The sequence below is a fragment of the Carex rostrata genome, chromosome 18 (assembly GCF_964058835.1).
Source record: "Carex rostrata chromosome 18, lpCarRost1.2, whole genome shotgun sequence".
Lineage (NCBI taxonomy): Eukaryota > Viridiplantae > Streptophyta > Magnoliopsida > Poales > Cyperaceae > Carex > Carex rostrata.
In genome coordinates, this window is record NC_135935.1 from 5,032,145 (window position 1) to 5,047,028 (window position 14,884).

General features: G+C 35.5%; 1 protein-coding gene across 3 annotated transcripts; it reads right to left on the reverse strand.

Annotated features, from left to right (window-relative positions):
* Window positions 1-4,884: 4,884 nt before the first annotated feature.
* Window positions 4,885-10,510, reverse strand: LINC4 (crowded nuclei-like protein). 3 transcript variants are annotated; one of them, XM_078319522.1, is made up of 8 exons: window positions 10,129-10,510; window positions 9,246-9,455; window positions 8,467-8,720; window positions 7,803-8,073; window positions 7,644-7,727; window positions 5,900-7,518; window positions 5,495-5,633; window positions 4,885-5,374 (listed from the first exon to the last, which is right to left on the reverse strand). In XM_078319522.1, exons 1-8 carry the CDS (start codon window positions 10,306-10,308, stop codon window positions 5,240-5,242), a joined length of 2,892 nt encoding a protein of 963 aa, XP_078175648.1. In that variant the 5' UTR covers window positions 10,309-10,510; the 3' UTR covers window positions 4,885-5,239. The 3 variants fall into 3 exon arrangements, with proteins under 3 accessions (XP_078175648.1, XP_078175647.1, XP_078175649.1); XM_078319521.1 differs by having other exon boundaries at window positions 5,483-5,633; XM_078319523.1 differs by having other exon boundaries at window positions 5,097-5,359.
* Window positions 10,511-14,884: the final 4,374 nt, after the last annotated feature.

Genomic DNA, 14,884 nt, shown 5'->3' on the forward strand with positions numbered 1-14,884 from the left:
TGAAATTATAAAATTATAGCAGTTGAAATTATGGCAGTTGTGGCAGTTAAAAGCGCGTCAGAACTAAGCTAAAAAGGAAAGACTTTTATACACAGGGATTTTTGGAGGACTGTAGCCCGGAGGACATTGCCTTTTCTCTTTAATATATTCCAATTAAAATTAGATTTGAATAAAATAAGAAAATAGAACATACAGATGCAATTATTATCAAAGTTGTTAAATTCGTTCTATTTCAGTTAAAAAGCATTATTATGTTTGAATGAAAAATAAATATATTTCGTATCAATTAATTTTAGTTAATTTTGACAAAAAAAAATAACCTAGAGAAAATGCTATAATTATTATATCATTAACGGTTCTCAGTAATTCCATTTAGAGAAAAATATTTCTAATTAAACTTGTCGTACCGTAATGTATCTGCTTTAATGTAGCATTCAATGCATTCCAATAATTTAGTATTGATTAGTAGACAACATTTAATATATTTACTATTAGGGTCTTAATTAGATCAAGGCAAGAGGAAAAGGAATGATCTTATTATTAACTTTTTTTTTCTTATTTTTCACTCAAACATATGAAAAAAAAAAATCGCATAAGAAATTGAAGAAACGATCTCCATAGTGTCGTCAAAAATTTGTTAACATATGTCGTATTTGTTATGGATCCAGATCTGTTGAAATTCCAAAGAAAATTTCAGAGACCCTGCAATCCTCTTCTCTCCCTATCTCTCTCCTCTCTCTTCTTTCTCTCTCATCAACAACTCTGATGAGAAAGAAAGAAAAGAGAGGAGGATTGCAGGGTCTCTGAAATTTTTCAGCGAATCTGAATTCATTTGTTATAGGAGCTATTTGTGTCTATAATCGAAATACTAATATAGAACAAAGACAAAATATCTATTTGACAGAGTTTCTTCCTATTAATAATGAAAATCTTGCATATCAAAGTTCCCAATGATAAACAAAAAAAAAACTTTTCTTTTTTTTTTACTATTTCTACAAAGATATCTTGCATCAGGATTAGAAGAGAATATGAAAATATAAAATTCCAGGGACGAAACTTGAAAAACGGAAAAGATAAAGGGTAATAAATAGCAGCATGGAAGTGGAACATTGGAACCCCAGCAGTACGCATACGCCACAGAATCCATGCTGACGCGTCCGAGTTGACTCCCCAGCCCTGTCTTAGATGGCAAGCACGTAAATAAGCGTAAAACAAACAAGGAACCCAAGAAAAGAAAACAAACCCCAACGATTTTTATTTTCTATTGGTGAGGTCAATAGATAGCGAAACATCATAAACTATTAAACTGTGCTCAGACCAGAACCGACGACTTTGACTTAATTCTACTCCTTTTTTATTTGGTAACAGTAAATACTGTCCCTGATGTAAAAATAATTACCTTCAAAATTACAAGGATGCATGGTTAATTTCGTCGAAGTAGGTCTTCATCACATAAACCATATATTTATACAATTAATTAACCAAAATGAATACAAGTTCATCAAAGCAAATTAAGAGATCCACTGATAATATAAGCTTTTGCTATAGCCTACTGAATTAAGCTAGCTTAAGCCTTTTTTATCAAAAAATATAAAAGAGAAGCAACACTTCAGACTCACTAATAATTAACATGATCATTTAAACTTAATCACTGTCCAAATGTTCCGGCGCCGGAGCTATGTCGTTGTCGATTACATGCCGATTGCTATTACACGCTAGCCCGAGCCCGATTCTCAACCCTGCCCGTTTAACCTTACACCAAAGATCTTTCTTCCTTCCATTCACTGGCACGGTCGACGACCGCCGCACACTTTTTGTGCACTCCAAGTACGCCTTTAGAAACGGGTCATCATCCTCTGCCGAGCCACCTTTCGTCGGTGTGATCTTCTGTGGCGGCTGAAACGGGCACGGTGGCAACGGGACATAAATCCCGTGGACAGCCGGTTTTAATGCTGCAGCTGAATATGGCGGCGGCGGAAGCTGGAAAGCATTTTCGGCATCTTGCGTGGCACTTGAATTTAGGGTTTTATTTCTTAGAGGGGTGCCTGGTTGGTTCTCCCATGAGAAGGGGACTCCTTGTGTGGAGTTCTCTATGTTGGGGCTCATCTTCTTTCTTTCTTGCCTGTATCTATCTGTATATATATAACAAGGAGGCTTAGTTTGTGATCTGTATCTGTTTATTAGGCGTTTTGTGAGAGAGGATTATAAGCTTGAGGGTTTGTAAACATGGTAGATATATAAATAAAGAGATGTGATGTGATGGCACGGTCGGGTCGGAAAGTGTTTGCCTGAATTTGTCGTGTGATGAGACGCTGTTGAAGGTACTACGCTTTAAATAAGTTAGGTAAGATTTTGCGAAAGAGGGGCAGTCTGAATTACAGTCGAGGTAGGTGGTTGTTTCTTTGGATTCTAAACAGGGAGCCTAGGTGCAAATGCTCGAGTCTGCTTTGCTTGCCAAGGTTTTTATTTTCAATTGCAATTCAAATGCCCTCCAGTAGTTTTTACTGGAGATCTCCAGTTTTCCCTTTTCACTAAACAGTTTTGGCAAAAATGCAAATATATTACGAAGCACACAAAGCAGTGAAGCAGGTACCAATTTGACAAGTATATATTAACTATTAAAACGTTGTCCTGGATAAAATGGACGTCTTCAATTTTGGCAAAAATTGGGAGCTGAAAAATGTTTTCATTTCAGTTCGTATCTTTAATTCTTTATCCGATAGAGATGTGAAAATTGAAAAATGATGGCTTATTGGCTAGTAGTGGAATACACACGGGGCACCACTGGAGAGTAGAAAATGGTTGACGATGGCGTTTAATTGATGTGCCTGTCATTTTCTTTGAACGAAAAGTCGAGTTTGTATAGATTCCAACTTTGAATGATCAAAGGACGGGTAACGATAATTTCACAATATCTTAAGTTTATCCTGGCTTTACTGGCGTGCTTTCGACGGGGAATAAAGTTGGATAACTCTTATCCCTCGATAAAAAAATTATTTCCATTCCGTATACGCCTTCTATCGTGTTTTTTTGTGAATGTTTTAAAACAAATTGGATAAATAACTAACTTGTTTGTTTAGTTAATTCTTTTTTTCCCTAAACCCTAAACCCTAATACCGTTTTTGTCATGTATATTAGTTTACTTGTTTTATCAAGTAAAAATTATTCACCTGTGAGTCACTAAATTAGATGTAATTCTCGTTTATCATAAATTATTGAAAGCTAACCAAGGCTATAAAACATCTTTGAGACTGACAGTAAGAAAACAAACCGCAGTCACACCTTGTTTGGATGGAGAGGGAGGGAGGGAGGGAATGGAAAGGAAAGGAAAAAAAAAATTCATTTAATTGTGTTTGGTTGATAAAATTATGTTGGAGGTGAAAGGTTTAACCTTGTATCATTATAATTAATGAAATCGGTTTTCCTCTCAAATTGAAGTGTAACGGATAGAAAAAAATTTGGTTACAAATATCCAACCCTATATCTTATATATATAATTCTTATACAATATTTTTTTCCTCGAACCTATAGCAGTCACTGAATTTCTCATTAACCTCATAAATTTTAATCAACCAAACAAAAAATAAGATGGAAATGAAAGTTAAATTTATTTTCTCTCATTAATCATCCAAACACGAAGAGATTAAATATGTTAATTTTTACTTCTATTCCATTCCATTCCCTTCTATTCTTTACATCCCATTCATTCCTCTACTCTCCATCCAAACAAGGTTTCAGGGGCGGACCCATGTAGTTCCATGGGCCCTGGATTTCGAGTTTTAATGGAAATCTCAATGTTCCGATCAACTTTGTTCTTTCTTGAATTTGTTTTGTCCCTCTTTGAATGTTTAATTTATAATTCGAGTTAAAATTAAAATATTTTTTTTGAATTATGATTGATAATTAGAATTAGAATTTACAAATCAGAGTTAAAAAATATAAGTTAAAGTATTATATTTTATCGAGAATTTAATTAGTTAATGGATTTAACTCGATTTGATATTTTTTGTGGCCGTCACTGACGAAAATCTTGGGTCCACCTTACATCCACAGGTACCAAAACTACAGTGCTCCAGGCACTGGTCAACGACTCCACGTTGAAGTCAATTCACTCCAAAAGATGTAGGCGTAAAAAGTGTCTTTCCTTCAAAAAAAATGACAATGAGACCTATTTCTTTTCACATACAATTACAAAATCCAAAAATTAGTACTAATTTTATTAGACGGAATACTTTTAAACCTGAAGTAAATACTATATCTAAGTGGAATCCCGATTTTTTTTTTAAAATAAAACTATTTTTAACAATTTTAACAGAACAAGCATCTTATGCAATATTTTTATAAAAATAGTCTTCACCGATTTCTAGAATCAGTGTAGCAAGAAAATTATTTTCTCCACTAGAATCGGTGGAGCCATTTTTATAATAAATTTTACATTTATCCGTAGGATCGGATGTAAAATTGACTCCACCAATAGAAAATGATTTTCTTGCTACACCAATCACCATTCACCACATCTTAAAAGGATGTTTTTATAAAAATCCCGCATCTTAAAAGGATTAAAAAGAGTTATATTTTTCTTTTAAAAAAAAAGAATCTGGAATCCCTGTATCAAGACTTTCTTTTTAAAAAAAATGGTGTAATCCCCCTATGAAGACTTTTAAAAATTAGAAAAAAAAAAAGGTGGAATCCCTGTACCAAGTCTGTTTAAAAAGTTGTAAATAGTTGAGATCAGCCATGTGTGATGTGTGTTGTCCCCACACGTGCAACAAAAAAAATCAGTACAAACAAAAAATGCACAAAATAAATTACAATTTATCTTTAGAATATCAAAGTGACACGATTTTATCAACGCTTGTACTCACAAATTTGACATCCTAAGGCTTTGCCAACTACGTAGGAGGAAACACAGGAATCCTCGCATGTCATTCTCAGAAAACAAAATAAAGAGTGGCCATTATATCAAACCAGACTATGTGCACTGGGCCCATCCCAATAGATACGCACCAAATACACAAGAAGCATTTTACAAGCTTCACATCTCAAACTACAATATACCCAAACAAAAGGGATAAAAAGAAAGCCCAGCGGCCTACAAATAAAGGCTCTTGCAACCACATATCAAATTGCAACAAAAGCAAACCAAACTTAACTTGACCATTTACAAAAAAAGAAATAGTCAAGAGGCTATGCTCACAACTCTATAAATTCTACTCTACCAAGCTATGACACAACAAACCTAAGCTATCAGTGTGATGAGGAAGTTCCACAGTTTCTCTTTTACTGATGCTGGTTCAACCTCTGGTTCTGCATCTTCATCCTCTTCTCCGTCAAGATCTTGACCTCTAATTGGAGTTTGCTGTTCACATTCAACCTAATAAATAAACACAACAAAATTATTCAAAACAGCAAATAGGAAGCATGTTGAAAAATCTACCAAACCAGTGATGCAAAACTATGTAAAATGACCAGTATGCTTTACCAAATAACTTACAGGAGCTATCTCGTCTAGAGGTTCTTCATACTTGCGTACCACCACCTCTTCTTCAGTATGCGAACTCAAGATTTCTATTTTATCTGAATCATGGGGTCCTCCATTACCAACATGCAGAAGGCCTTCATTCTCTTGTTCACTAATTAGCAAGAAAGAAAGAGAATTAAATACTGTCAAAATAAGTCAATGGTTTGAGAGAGAGAGAGATGTAATGTGGCCTAGGTTTGTTCTTACTTTATTTATTTTTAAGTTTAGTGTGTTTGCTATGTTTTAAGCAGGTTGTATTACATAGCTGATGTGTTGTAAACTTGACAAACCATGTAATGCTGATTTTCTATCAATACAATAGCTTGGCAGCCTCTGCCAACAATTTCAAAACAAAATATAGAGAGAGAGATTACATACCCAGAGGAAGCCACAGAAGGACCACCATTTAAATCATTCTCAGCAATTCTCTTTCTCAGCTTGTACTGACGATCAAAAGGCGTACCATCACCACCATCATCACTCGGCCTCTTCCTTCCAGAAACACTTGCGCCATTACCAGCACCACCAACAGATGCTTCCAGAAGAGCACTTTCTGGAGACCGTTTGAATATCACCCCTGCACATCTCCTGACCCACGAAACAGGTGTTGGTTTTGAACTGGAACCTTCCAGAACCGTACTTGATGCCACTAGCAGATTCAATCCAGAATCATCCTTGGGATTTGCATTGTCCTTTGCTTCTGACCCATTTGCACCAGAAATATTATACTCCCTGACTTTTTTCACTGGAGTTCTCAATTTCTCTGTAGCATATAATGCTCTTCTCTCTGCCTCCTGATTGGCTGCCTCTAACTCGTTTAGCTGTTTGATTTGTTCATTTATCGACTCTCGGTCAACCCGCAATAAATCCCTCTGTTCCTTCAACTTCTCTCTCTGAACATTAAGTCCTTCAATTGTATCCTTGATTCCGTTTATCTCTTTCTCCCTCTGGGACCTCTCAACCGCAATTTCTTCTCTCTCCTTCTCTAATTTCCTTAACCCAACATCAAGAAGTTCAAATTGCTTGGCTACTATTTCTTTCTGTGACTCCAAATACCGCATCTCCTCATCTTTCTTTTTCTCAAAAACTGCTTCCCTTTCCCTCAAGTAGGACTCGACCTCCTCCCTCTTTGCATTGACCGACTCCTGCAACTCAGCTTTTTGGAGCTCCATATCTCTCTTAAAATCAGCATGCTCTTTCTCCATGTGGCTCAGCCAGTTGGCATGCTCAGCTTGCATGTCTCGCATGAAGTCATCTCTTTCATGAGCAAGAGACTCCGCATTTCTCTTCAGTTGAACCCTTAGCTCTTCTTTTTCTCTCTTCAAGCTTTCATGCTCCTCTTTAAGGTGCTCAGTCATAACTCTCCTCTCATTTTCTAACCTCTCAGCTTCTTTCGCCAAATCCTCCTTTTTCTCATCAACCATCTCCCATTCAATCTCAAACTGTTCTTTTTCTGATTGCAGCCTTTCTGCCTCAGCCAGGAGATCTTTCTTTTGAGCCCTAAAGCTATCTATCTCCTCCTTCAATTTCCTTTCAAGTACGGCCAACTCGCTCCTTTCTCCTTCAGTAATCTCAAGAACTCCTTGTGCTCGCAACATGTATTCTCTCTCTTCCTTGAGAGAAGCTTTCTCCTTTTCAAGGTCGAGTTTCATCTTTTCAATCTCGTGTCTTTCTTTTTCTAAGCCTTGCAGAATGGCATTGTGTTCTCTTTTTGTAAAGTTCAACCTCTCTTCAAGTTCCTTCAAACCCTTTGATTCGCTAGCCAGCTCTTCTTCTTTCTCTGCCAGCTCAGCAAGCTTAAGGTTGAGGGAATGTTCCTTCTCAGTAAATGAATTAATTCTCTCATTAAGTGTCACCTCAATGTCATCAAAAGAGCTTTTTCGTGCTTCTAACTCCTCGTCAATTAAGGCACGCCTCTTTTCCAACTCAGCCTCAAATTCAGTTCTTCTCTTGTCCAACAGTGATTGATGTTCATTGGTCAATCTCTCAATCTCATCCTATACAAAAAAAGAAAGAAGGTAAGCTCATGAAACTAAATACCCCATTACATGCTAAAAGAAATTACTTATTTCCACAATCACATGTTCATATTTGATGCAGTTGACAAAATTAAAACATTTACCTGTTCTTTAGATGCAATAGTCTCCTGCAAAATTAAAAGCTCACGTTCTCTCCTATCGAGCAACGATTCCCTTACAATTGTAGCCTGAAATAATTAAAAAGCATTAGAACTTCCCAAGCTCCTCTCTATGTTACTAGCTGGTTTTGTTATATCAAGTACCTCCTCCCTAGTTGAAATAGCTGTTATTCTAAGTTCAAGATTGCATTTCTCTTCCAAGAAAGCCCTTCTATCAGCTTCAAGCTGTAACATCTCAGCCTCCAGTTGCTTTTCCTTTCTATTCAAGCTCTCTGCACGGTCAAGCATGTAGAGTTCTCTCTGGTTGAGGAGAGACTCTTTCTCCAATAGCCTCTCCTCCTGTTGATGCACTAACTTTTGTGTTTCACTTAGAGATTTTCTTTGGAAATTGAGATCTTGCTCCTTGGCATCATGTCTGATAAATAAATAAATAAATTGAGAAACACAGTCAAATACATTGCATGCAATAGCAAAAATTGAAGTCATGTACTCTTGTATATACCATCATTCAAGGAAAGCTTAATCATGGTGCAGCATCAGAATCTACTATACACGTATTATGTGCTTTATGATCTGAATAGCCAATTCAGCAAATCCCTACTTATAATATCTAATTAATCACAAAGGATGCAACCTTTAAATAAAATAAAAAATAAAATACAAAATAGAAAGCAAATTTCAAATTCCAAAGCAAACCAGCACCCAGCTTGAATGTTTCATCTAACACTAAAGCATCAGAATCTACTATACACTAAATCATTCGTTCAAAGGTATCATCTAACACATATTAGTAAACTAACAAACTTACTCAGACTGAAGAGCAACAAGACGCCTTCTAAGATCGTCTTCACGTGCCTCCACATCTTGAATGCTTCGTCGAGCCGCATCTTGGGTGCGACTGGCATCAGCCTCAAGAGACCTCACTGAAAGAAGCTTCTCCTCAGCATCATCAAGTTTTTTTTGAGCTGTCTGTGACAGCTCACGTGCCTCCGCCAGCTTGTTCTCATATGATACCTTTGTCTCTGCCCATTCAACCCTTGTGTCATGCAAAGCTTTCTCAATCTGCATTATCAGAATTTATACAGAATTATGCAGTTAACCTAATAAACAAGTTTTGTAATATTATACAGTTTACAGCTTTACTACAGGGTAGCACCACATACTTGACCTAACAAACATGTCGTAAAGGAACTGCACCAGCAGCGTGCAAACAAAATGCTGTACTTCTTTGTAATTCTAATAGGATAAATAAACTAATAAAAATGTGCAAGCAACATGCAAACAACATTATGTACTCCTTTCCAATCCTAAAAGGATAAAATAAATTAATATAATATGTACAAAAAATTGTACCAGCAGCATGCAAATAGTACTAACGCTGCTTATGTTGGTGTCCTAATTGGATTATGCATGAACGGTTTTATCATTATACCTTCCCAAAATTGCCTCACTGAAATTGCAATTGGCTTCATGTGCCAGAACAGCATAGTAGTTGACAGGTACTATTAGACCAGCCAGTACGGAGTACCCTTCAATAAAGCCATAACATTGATAAAATGAGAACTAAAGAATAGAAAAACAACATACATTTGCAACACACTCTCTCTCAATTCCTAATGCTTTTTTCAATGACTCTTCTCTCTTTGCAGCCTCAGCTAGTGCAGATGCTAGTGCAGCCCTTTCACGTTTGTATGAAAATTCAGATTTATCAGTTGATGCTTTGAGCTGTTCGTACTTCAAACTCCATTCCTTTCTATCTAATAACAGAAGACCCATCTGGTGCTGATGCTCATATAACTGCAATCATATAAACAAATAGTCAATGTCTTATAATCCTAATTAAATATTCAAATAAATTGGGTAAAGTAACCATGTTCGTATTTTATAACGTGCAATTAAAGTAGAAAATGTGGATGACCAGAGTGCAGCTTTTAAGTATACTTTGCATATATTTCCACAAACAACATCAGTGTTAGGTAATGTTGATGAAGTACTTAAGTACTTGCAGACTGGAACTCACCTTATTGTTCTAAAAGGTCCCAACATTAAAAGGGAAAAAGAGGACAGTTACAGACTTATGATGGTAGCCTGAAACTGCATCTTCAAATCCATATATGTTATAAAACTTTCAAATTTACACGTATGCCAAAATTTGGAATTTCATTATACATGGTCAGTTAAGTTAATAAACCAAAAAAGAAGCAATTTTCAAAGTTAGATTCTTAACTAGTTTCCATTTTACAGCTCACTAATTGAGACAACAGAAAATTACCAAGGTTCTCAGTTGACTGAAATTTTACTACAAGAAAATAGCAGAAGGAAATTTATCACCCAGTAAGCATAACATTAATCGACAGAAATGAGAAACCCAACCAAACAAAAAACAGCTATCTGTACATGGAGAAAATTTTATCTTTCGCCTTGATGATTTAATCAAAGATTGATAAAGAAAAGGAAAGACTTAACCTACCTCGGCTTCAAGCTTGCATATATAAGCTATAAGAGCAGCTTTATCCTTCTTCTTGACCGTTTCTTCGTCAAGCCCAGCATCTCCCAGCCGGCGCCAGATCGCCTCGTCTCCGCCACCGTTCGCCGGAGGAGAGAGAACACCGCCACGTATTCCGGCGGAGAGAAGTCTTGGGCTCGCCATAATCTCTCCGGCGGAAACCCTAGATCGGTACAGACTACAGAGGCTGTCGACTTGGTATTAATTGGAACTATCCTTTTTTGTTTGGGGAGAGTGGAGAGAAGGTTTTAATTTCTTGATTTTTTTATTTGGGTTTCTTTCGCTAGTCAGAATGGGTAAAGAGTATAAAACTTTGCCTTTCTCATTTTCACTTTCACCCTTTTTCTCCTTTTGCAGCGAAAGCTTGGAAGAGGAAGTTTTGGTTTTTTTTTCCTTTATTCTTTTTATTCATCTCCGTTTCAAAGGAACTGGTGACACCTATTTTTTCTATCAATGCTCTTTTTAAGTCACAAAGCACTAGTCGTAGAAATATTGTGTGAAGATGTTAAATTCAAATCAAGTGTGATGAAATCATGAAATTAAATCATTATTTTTATAAATAATTTGATAGATGACTAATTCAAATTATATAAAATTTGATATACATCATCTAAACTATGTAAAATATATTTACAGCATTACTTTTTTTTGTTACTTTATGATAGTTTTGTCATTCGTCATGACATTATTTGTTGTCAAAATATTTATTTCTATATTAAAAAATACAATTTTCATTAGTACACAATGAATTTGTCAAATTACATTATAGTCCTCAGTCCGTGACCTTGCCGTGGCCGGCAGGGTTTAAGAATTAAGACTACGAAAAACACAAGCAAACCGTGACATCTCGAGACTCGAATCTGTTGAATGGAGAAGAACTGGAGAAAGAAGGGTTTTGGGTTTTGACCGAGTGTTACTGTAAGAAGAATTAAAAATAATGATGACTCGTATCACCTAAGGTAACAGAATATTTCTGTTTAGATCCAGACTGTCCGATTAGAATTCGCCCGAATAATCGGACGGCCGGATTCTTATCAGACGGTTTGGATCTGAACAGAGATGCCATCTTACCTCAGGGGATACGGACTCCGATAGGCGATAGTACACTATCCACATTAATTGGTTTAGTTCGATTTGCGCGGGATTTGATTTGATTTTGTATGACCTCGTCCCGTTCCAAATCAAAATCAACGGGATCGCTAGTGTTACTATCCTATCCCATCGTGATTCGTGAATTTAAATTTGGGTATTATGCCATGCGTACCCACAAATTCTCACACGGTTCTTTTTTATCCCTTTTTCTCCCGAAATTTTTATTTCTACCATTTTCTGAAAAAAATAAACTAAGCAAATCCCATTTATGAAGAATTCGACTCCTACTACGACTTTAGAATATCGGTGCGGACCCAAAGACTGGAGTCCGCACTATGCCGATGTGCCCCAAGATACGGATCCGCACTGGTGTTCTGCGATCCTACTTTTTTATTTTTGTCTAAAGAAATTTATGTTAGTCCTTGGAAATCTCATCAATATCAAATTTTTTAGGGAATTCAAAGTTGAATTTCAAATTCGAAATCTGGATAAGAAAAAAAAAGGAAATGGTGGAGTCGCAGAGCATCGATGCAGAACCATATTTGGGACCGCATCGGCATAGTGCGGACCCTTATCTTTGAATTCACACCGGTGTTCTACAGCCGTAGTAAAAGTTGTATTCTCCAAAAAAGAGTGTTTGTTGGATTTTTTTTTTTTTTTTTAAATGCTAGAAATAAAAATTTCAGACCTTTTTTTTACTGAACCTGAACAACCAAGTACACGAGTTAAAGTCTTCAAATTAGCAACAGCAAATTGAAGGTTATAAATTTGACAATTAGATAGTTTTGAGTATCACACCGGACTTTATAACTAGCTATAATTTTATAAGCTAAATTTTAGCATTTTAAACCTATTAATTTTGACCATGGCTACAAATTAGAAGTCTTGTACCTCTGGTTTTCTAATTTACTGAATTTTCTCATTTGAATTACATGTTAGCTATTTTTTTAACAAATACCGGAAAGTTTTCACGTGTAGATTTCGGAATCCAAATTTTGACTCGTATCGCTCATCAACGATATATAAGGTTGTGTTTGGATGTACTGAGAATAACGAGAATAGCGTTGTTCTAATTCATTCAAACATACTCAATTGTTATTCGGAACAGCGAGAATAGTGTTGTTCCACTATTCCTATAAATAGTCGAAATAACAATTGGTGCTCTCTCAAATATTCAATCCCTCCATCGCTATTCTAAATGTTCAATCTAAACAACACTTTTGCTATTCCGAATAGCACCACATCAACACTATTCTCACCATTTTTGTTATTCCTGTGTTTGGGTGACACAGGAATAGCGCTAATCCAGAAATAGCTGTTATTCTTGGCGAGTTATTCTCAACACAACACGTTTGGGTGAAAAAAAATGATATTCTCAACAAAGGAATAGCTCGGGTTAGCTACTATTCCGATATTCCTTAGAAATGTCGGGTTAGCTGCTATTCCACTATTCCTTAGAAATGTCTGGTTAGCTGCTATTCCAAACTCAGAAATATATTTTATTTCGAGCTATTCTTTATTTCATCCAAACGCACCAGTAAGATATCTCATATTTGGTCTTAACTTGCAACTCTATCTACGAATTAAAGAGCCGACTAAAGTCTAGCATAGTTATAGTGTGGTTTTAGATCTTTCTACAAATATTATCAATCCGACGAGCAAACTTATGTCACAGACGTACATAAAAAAAAACCTCAGTAAAAATTGCCGAGCTAAAAAAGAATTAAAAGAACGTTTCGATAATATACAAAATGACCAATTTATAGCCGACTAAACAAATTTACCAACTCATGTAACAGAGTTTAGAAAATGTAGAAGGCAACCCAAAAAGTAACCTTTCAACTGTATATTCAAGGCGTATTCGGCGTTCCCAGTGGGAATAGGAATAGGAACTGAAAAATTATTGTTCACGTGGGAAAAAAAAAATTCAGTCTAAGTGATTTTTTTTTCCCACGTGAATAGTATCACGCCGAACAGGCCCTCAATTTGTAGACATATTTAACTATTCTCAACTATCTTCGTACTTTTTTTTTCTTTTAATCAACCGTGCTATGCTCCTTATTATTAAAACTATATTCAATATTACTCGTTAGTCGTTATGTTGATATAGACGAAACCAACAATTTTAAAGTAAACTTATTCCAATACGACATTTACAACGAAGGGTATATAAATTTAAGGGGAAATTGGTTCCATGCCACCTCAAAATGCCACCCCAAAATTTTGATTTTGTTAAATGCCACCCCCAAATCTCATTTATTAAGAAAAATGCCACAAATATCATATTATTGTATAATTTTAAATTAACAATTTACATAATAACTGAAGTTACCGAAATAACCTTGATCCAAATTTCTTTTTCTCCTTACCTTGCTCTCTGAGCTTGGAGAAGGTCTCAGAGATGCTCCTTGTCTAAGCGACTTCGAGAGAAGCCATTACAGTAGCAGATTTGAACCTTACTAAGGAGGGAGATACCAAACTGGGATTGGGGTGAGAAAGGGTTTGAGTGCGAATTTGAGCGCAAGTGCCATATGTTTGAGGAAATGCCGGGTAGAGGTTATGCTTTGATAGTATTAAATTAAGAAATACAAAATTTTACTGTTTTCTATTTTAGAATCAAGATTGGGGAAAAAAAAAACACCTTCAGCATAGGCCTATGCTGGTAGCAGAGTGGTACTTCGATTTTTTAATTGTCCAATATTTTTTTTAACCGCCCGATAAAAAATAATTAAAATGGCAAGAAAATGATAGGGATGAATCTAAAAGCAATTAGAAAGCTGATCAGATATTTTTAGTTTCTAGTTTATCTTAATATGATTATTTAATATTTATATTATAACTAAACTAAGCTTCTGCCATTGTTGAGAAACGAAGAGACGAAGAGAGGAGACGAATTTCTGATCGGACTCATTAAAGAAAGGAAAGGGTTAGGGACTGAGGGTATTTTTGAAATATACGAAAATACTCAACATATTCTGTTTATTTTTAATTACAAATGTATAACAATATGACATTTGTGACAATTTTCTTAATAAATATGATGTGGAATGACATTTAGCAAAAGAGAAATTTTGAATGGTATTTCCAAAATTCATCATTTTGGATTGACATGCAACTTATTTTCCCTGAATTTAAATGTAAATAATAATATTATAATCATTCTTTGTATACAAATTTTCATAATTACGGCTGTTAAAACGGGCTGAGAGGATGATATATAACTTTTCATGTAGCAGTGGTGAGATGATTATATTTCAACTCACAATACGTGTACTACTCAAATTAGTTCACGGAAAATCTGAATAGCCACTATCATCTGTTTCGTCTCTAGTCTCTAGTCCCCACGAACCTTGTTACCTTGCTGGGAATGGCTGGCGATAGGCTGTGCACGCCCACTTTGGCACGTGGCTTACAAAGGGTCGTTCGTTTTAGGAATTTTTTTTTATAAATTATAATTAGAAAATTTTTTTTATGAAACTAACCTGATTATTTTTTTTTTTAACAAAAATTATAAGAACCGAAATGTTATTTTGGTTCCGAATTTTTATTTGGAACTAAAATGATAATTTGGTCCCAGATATTTTCACAATTTTTCAACGTATTTTTTTCTCAAAATATGTGAAAACGG

Excerpts from the sequence above, each read along its gene's own strand:
- LINC4 (XM_078319521.1), bottom strand. The coding sequence starts at position 10,308 with ATGGCGAGCCCAAGACTTCTCTCCGCCGGAATACGTGGCGGTGTTCTC. Across the intron at positions 7,728-7,802 it reads CTATTTCAACTAGGGAGGAG|GCTACAATTGTAAGGGAATC; the intron begins GTACTTGATATA and ends TAATTATTTCAG. Across the intron at positions 5,634-5,899 it reads CCTTCTGTGGCTTCCTCTGG|TGAACAAGAGAATGAAGGCC; the intron begins GTATGTAATCTC and ends CTTGCTAATTAG.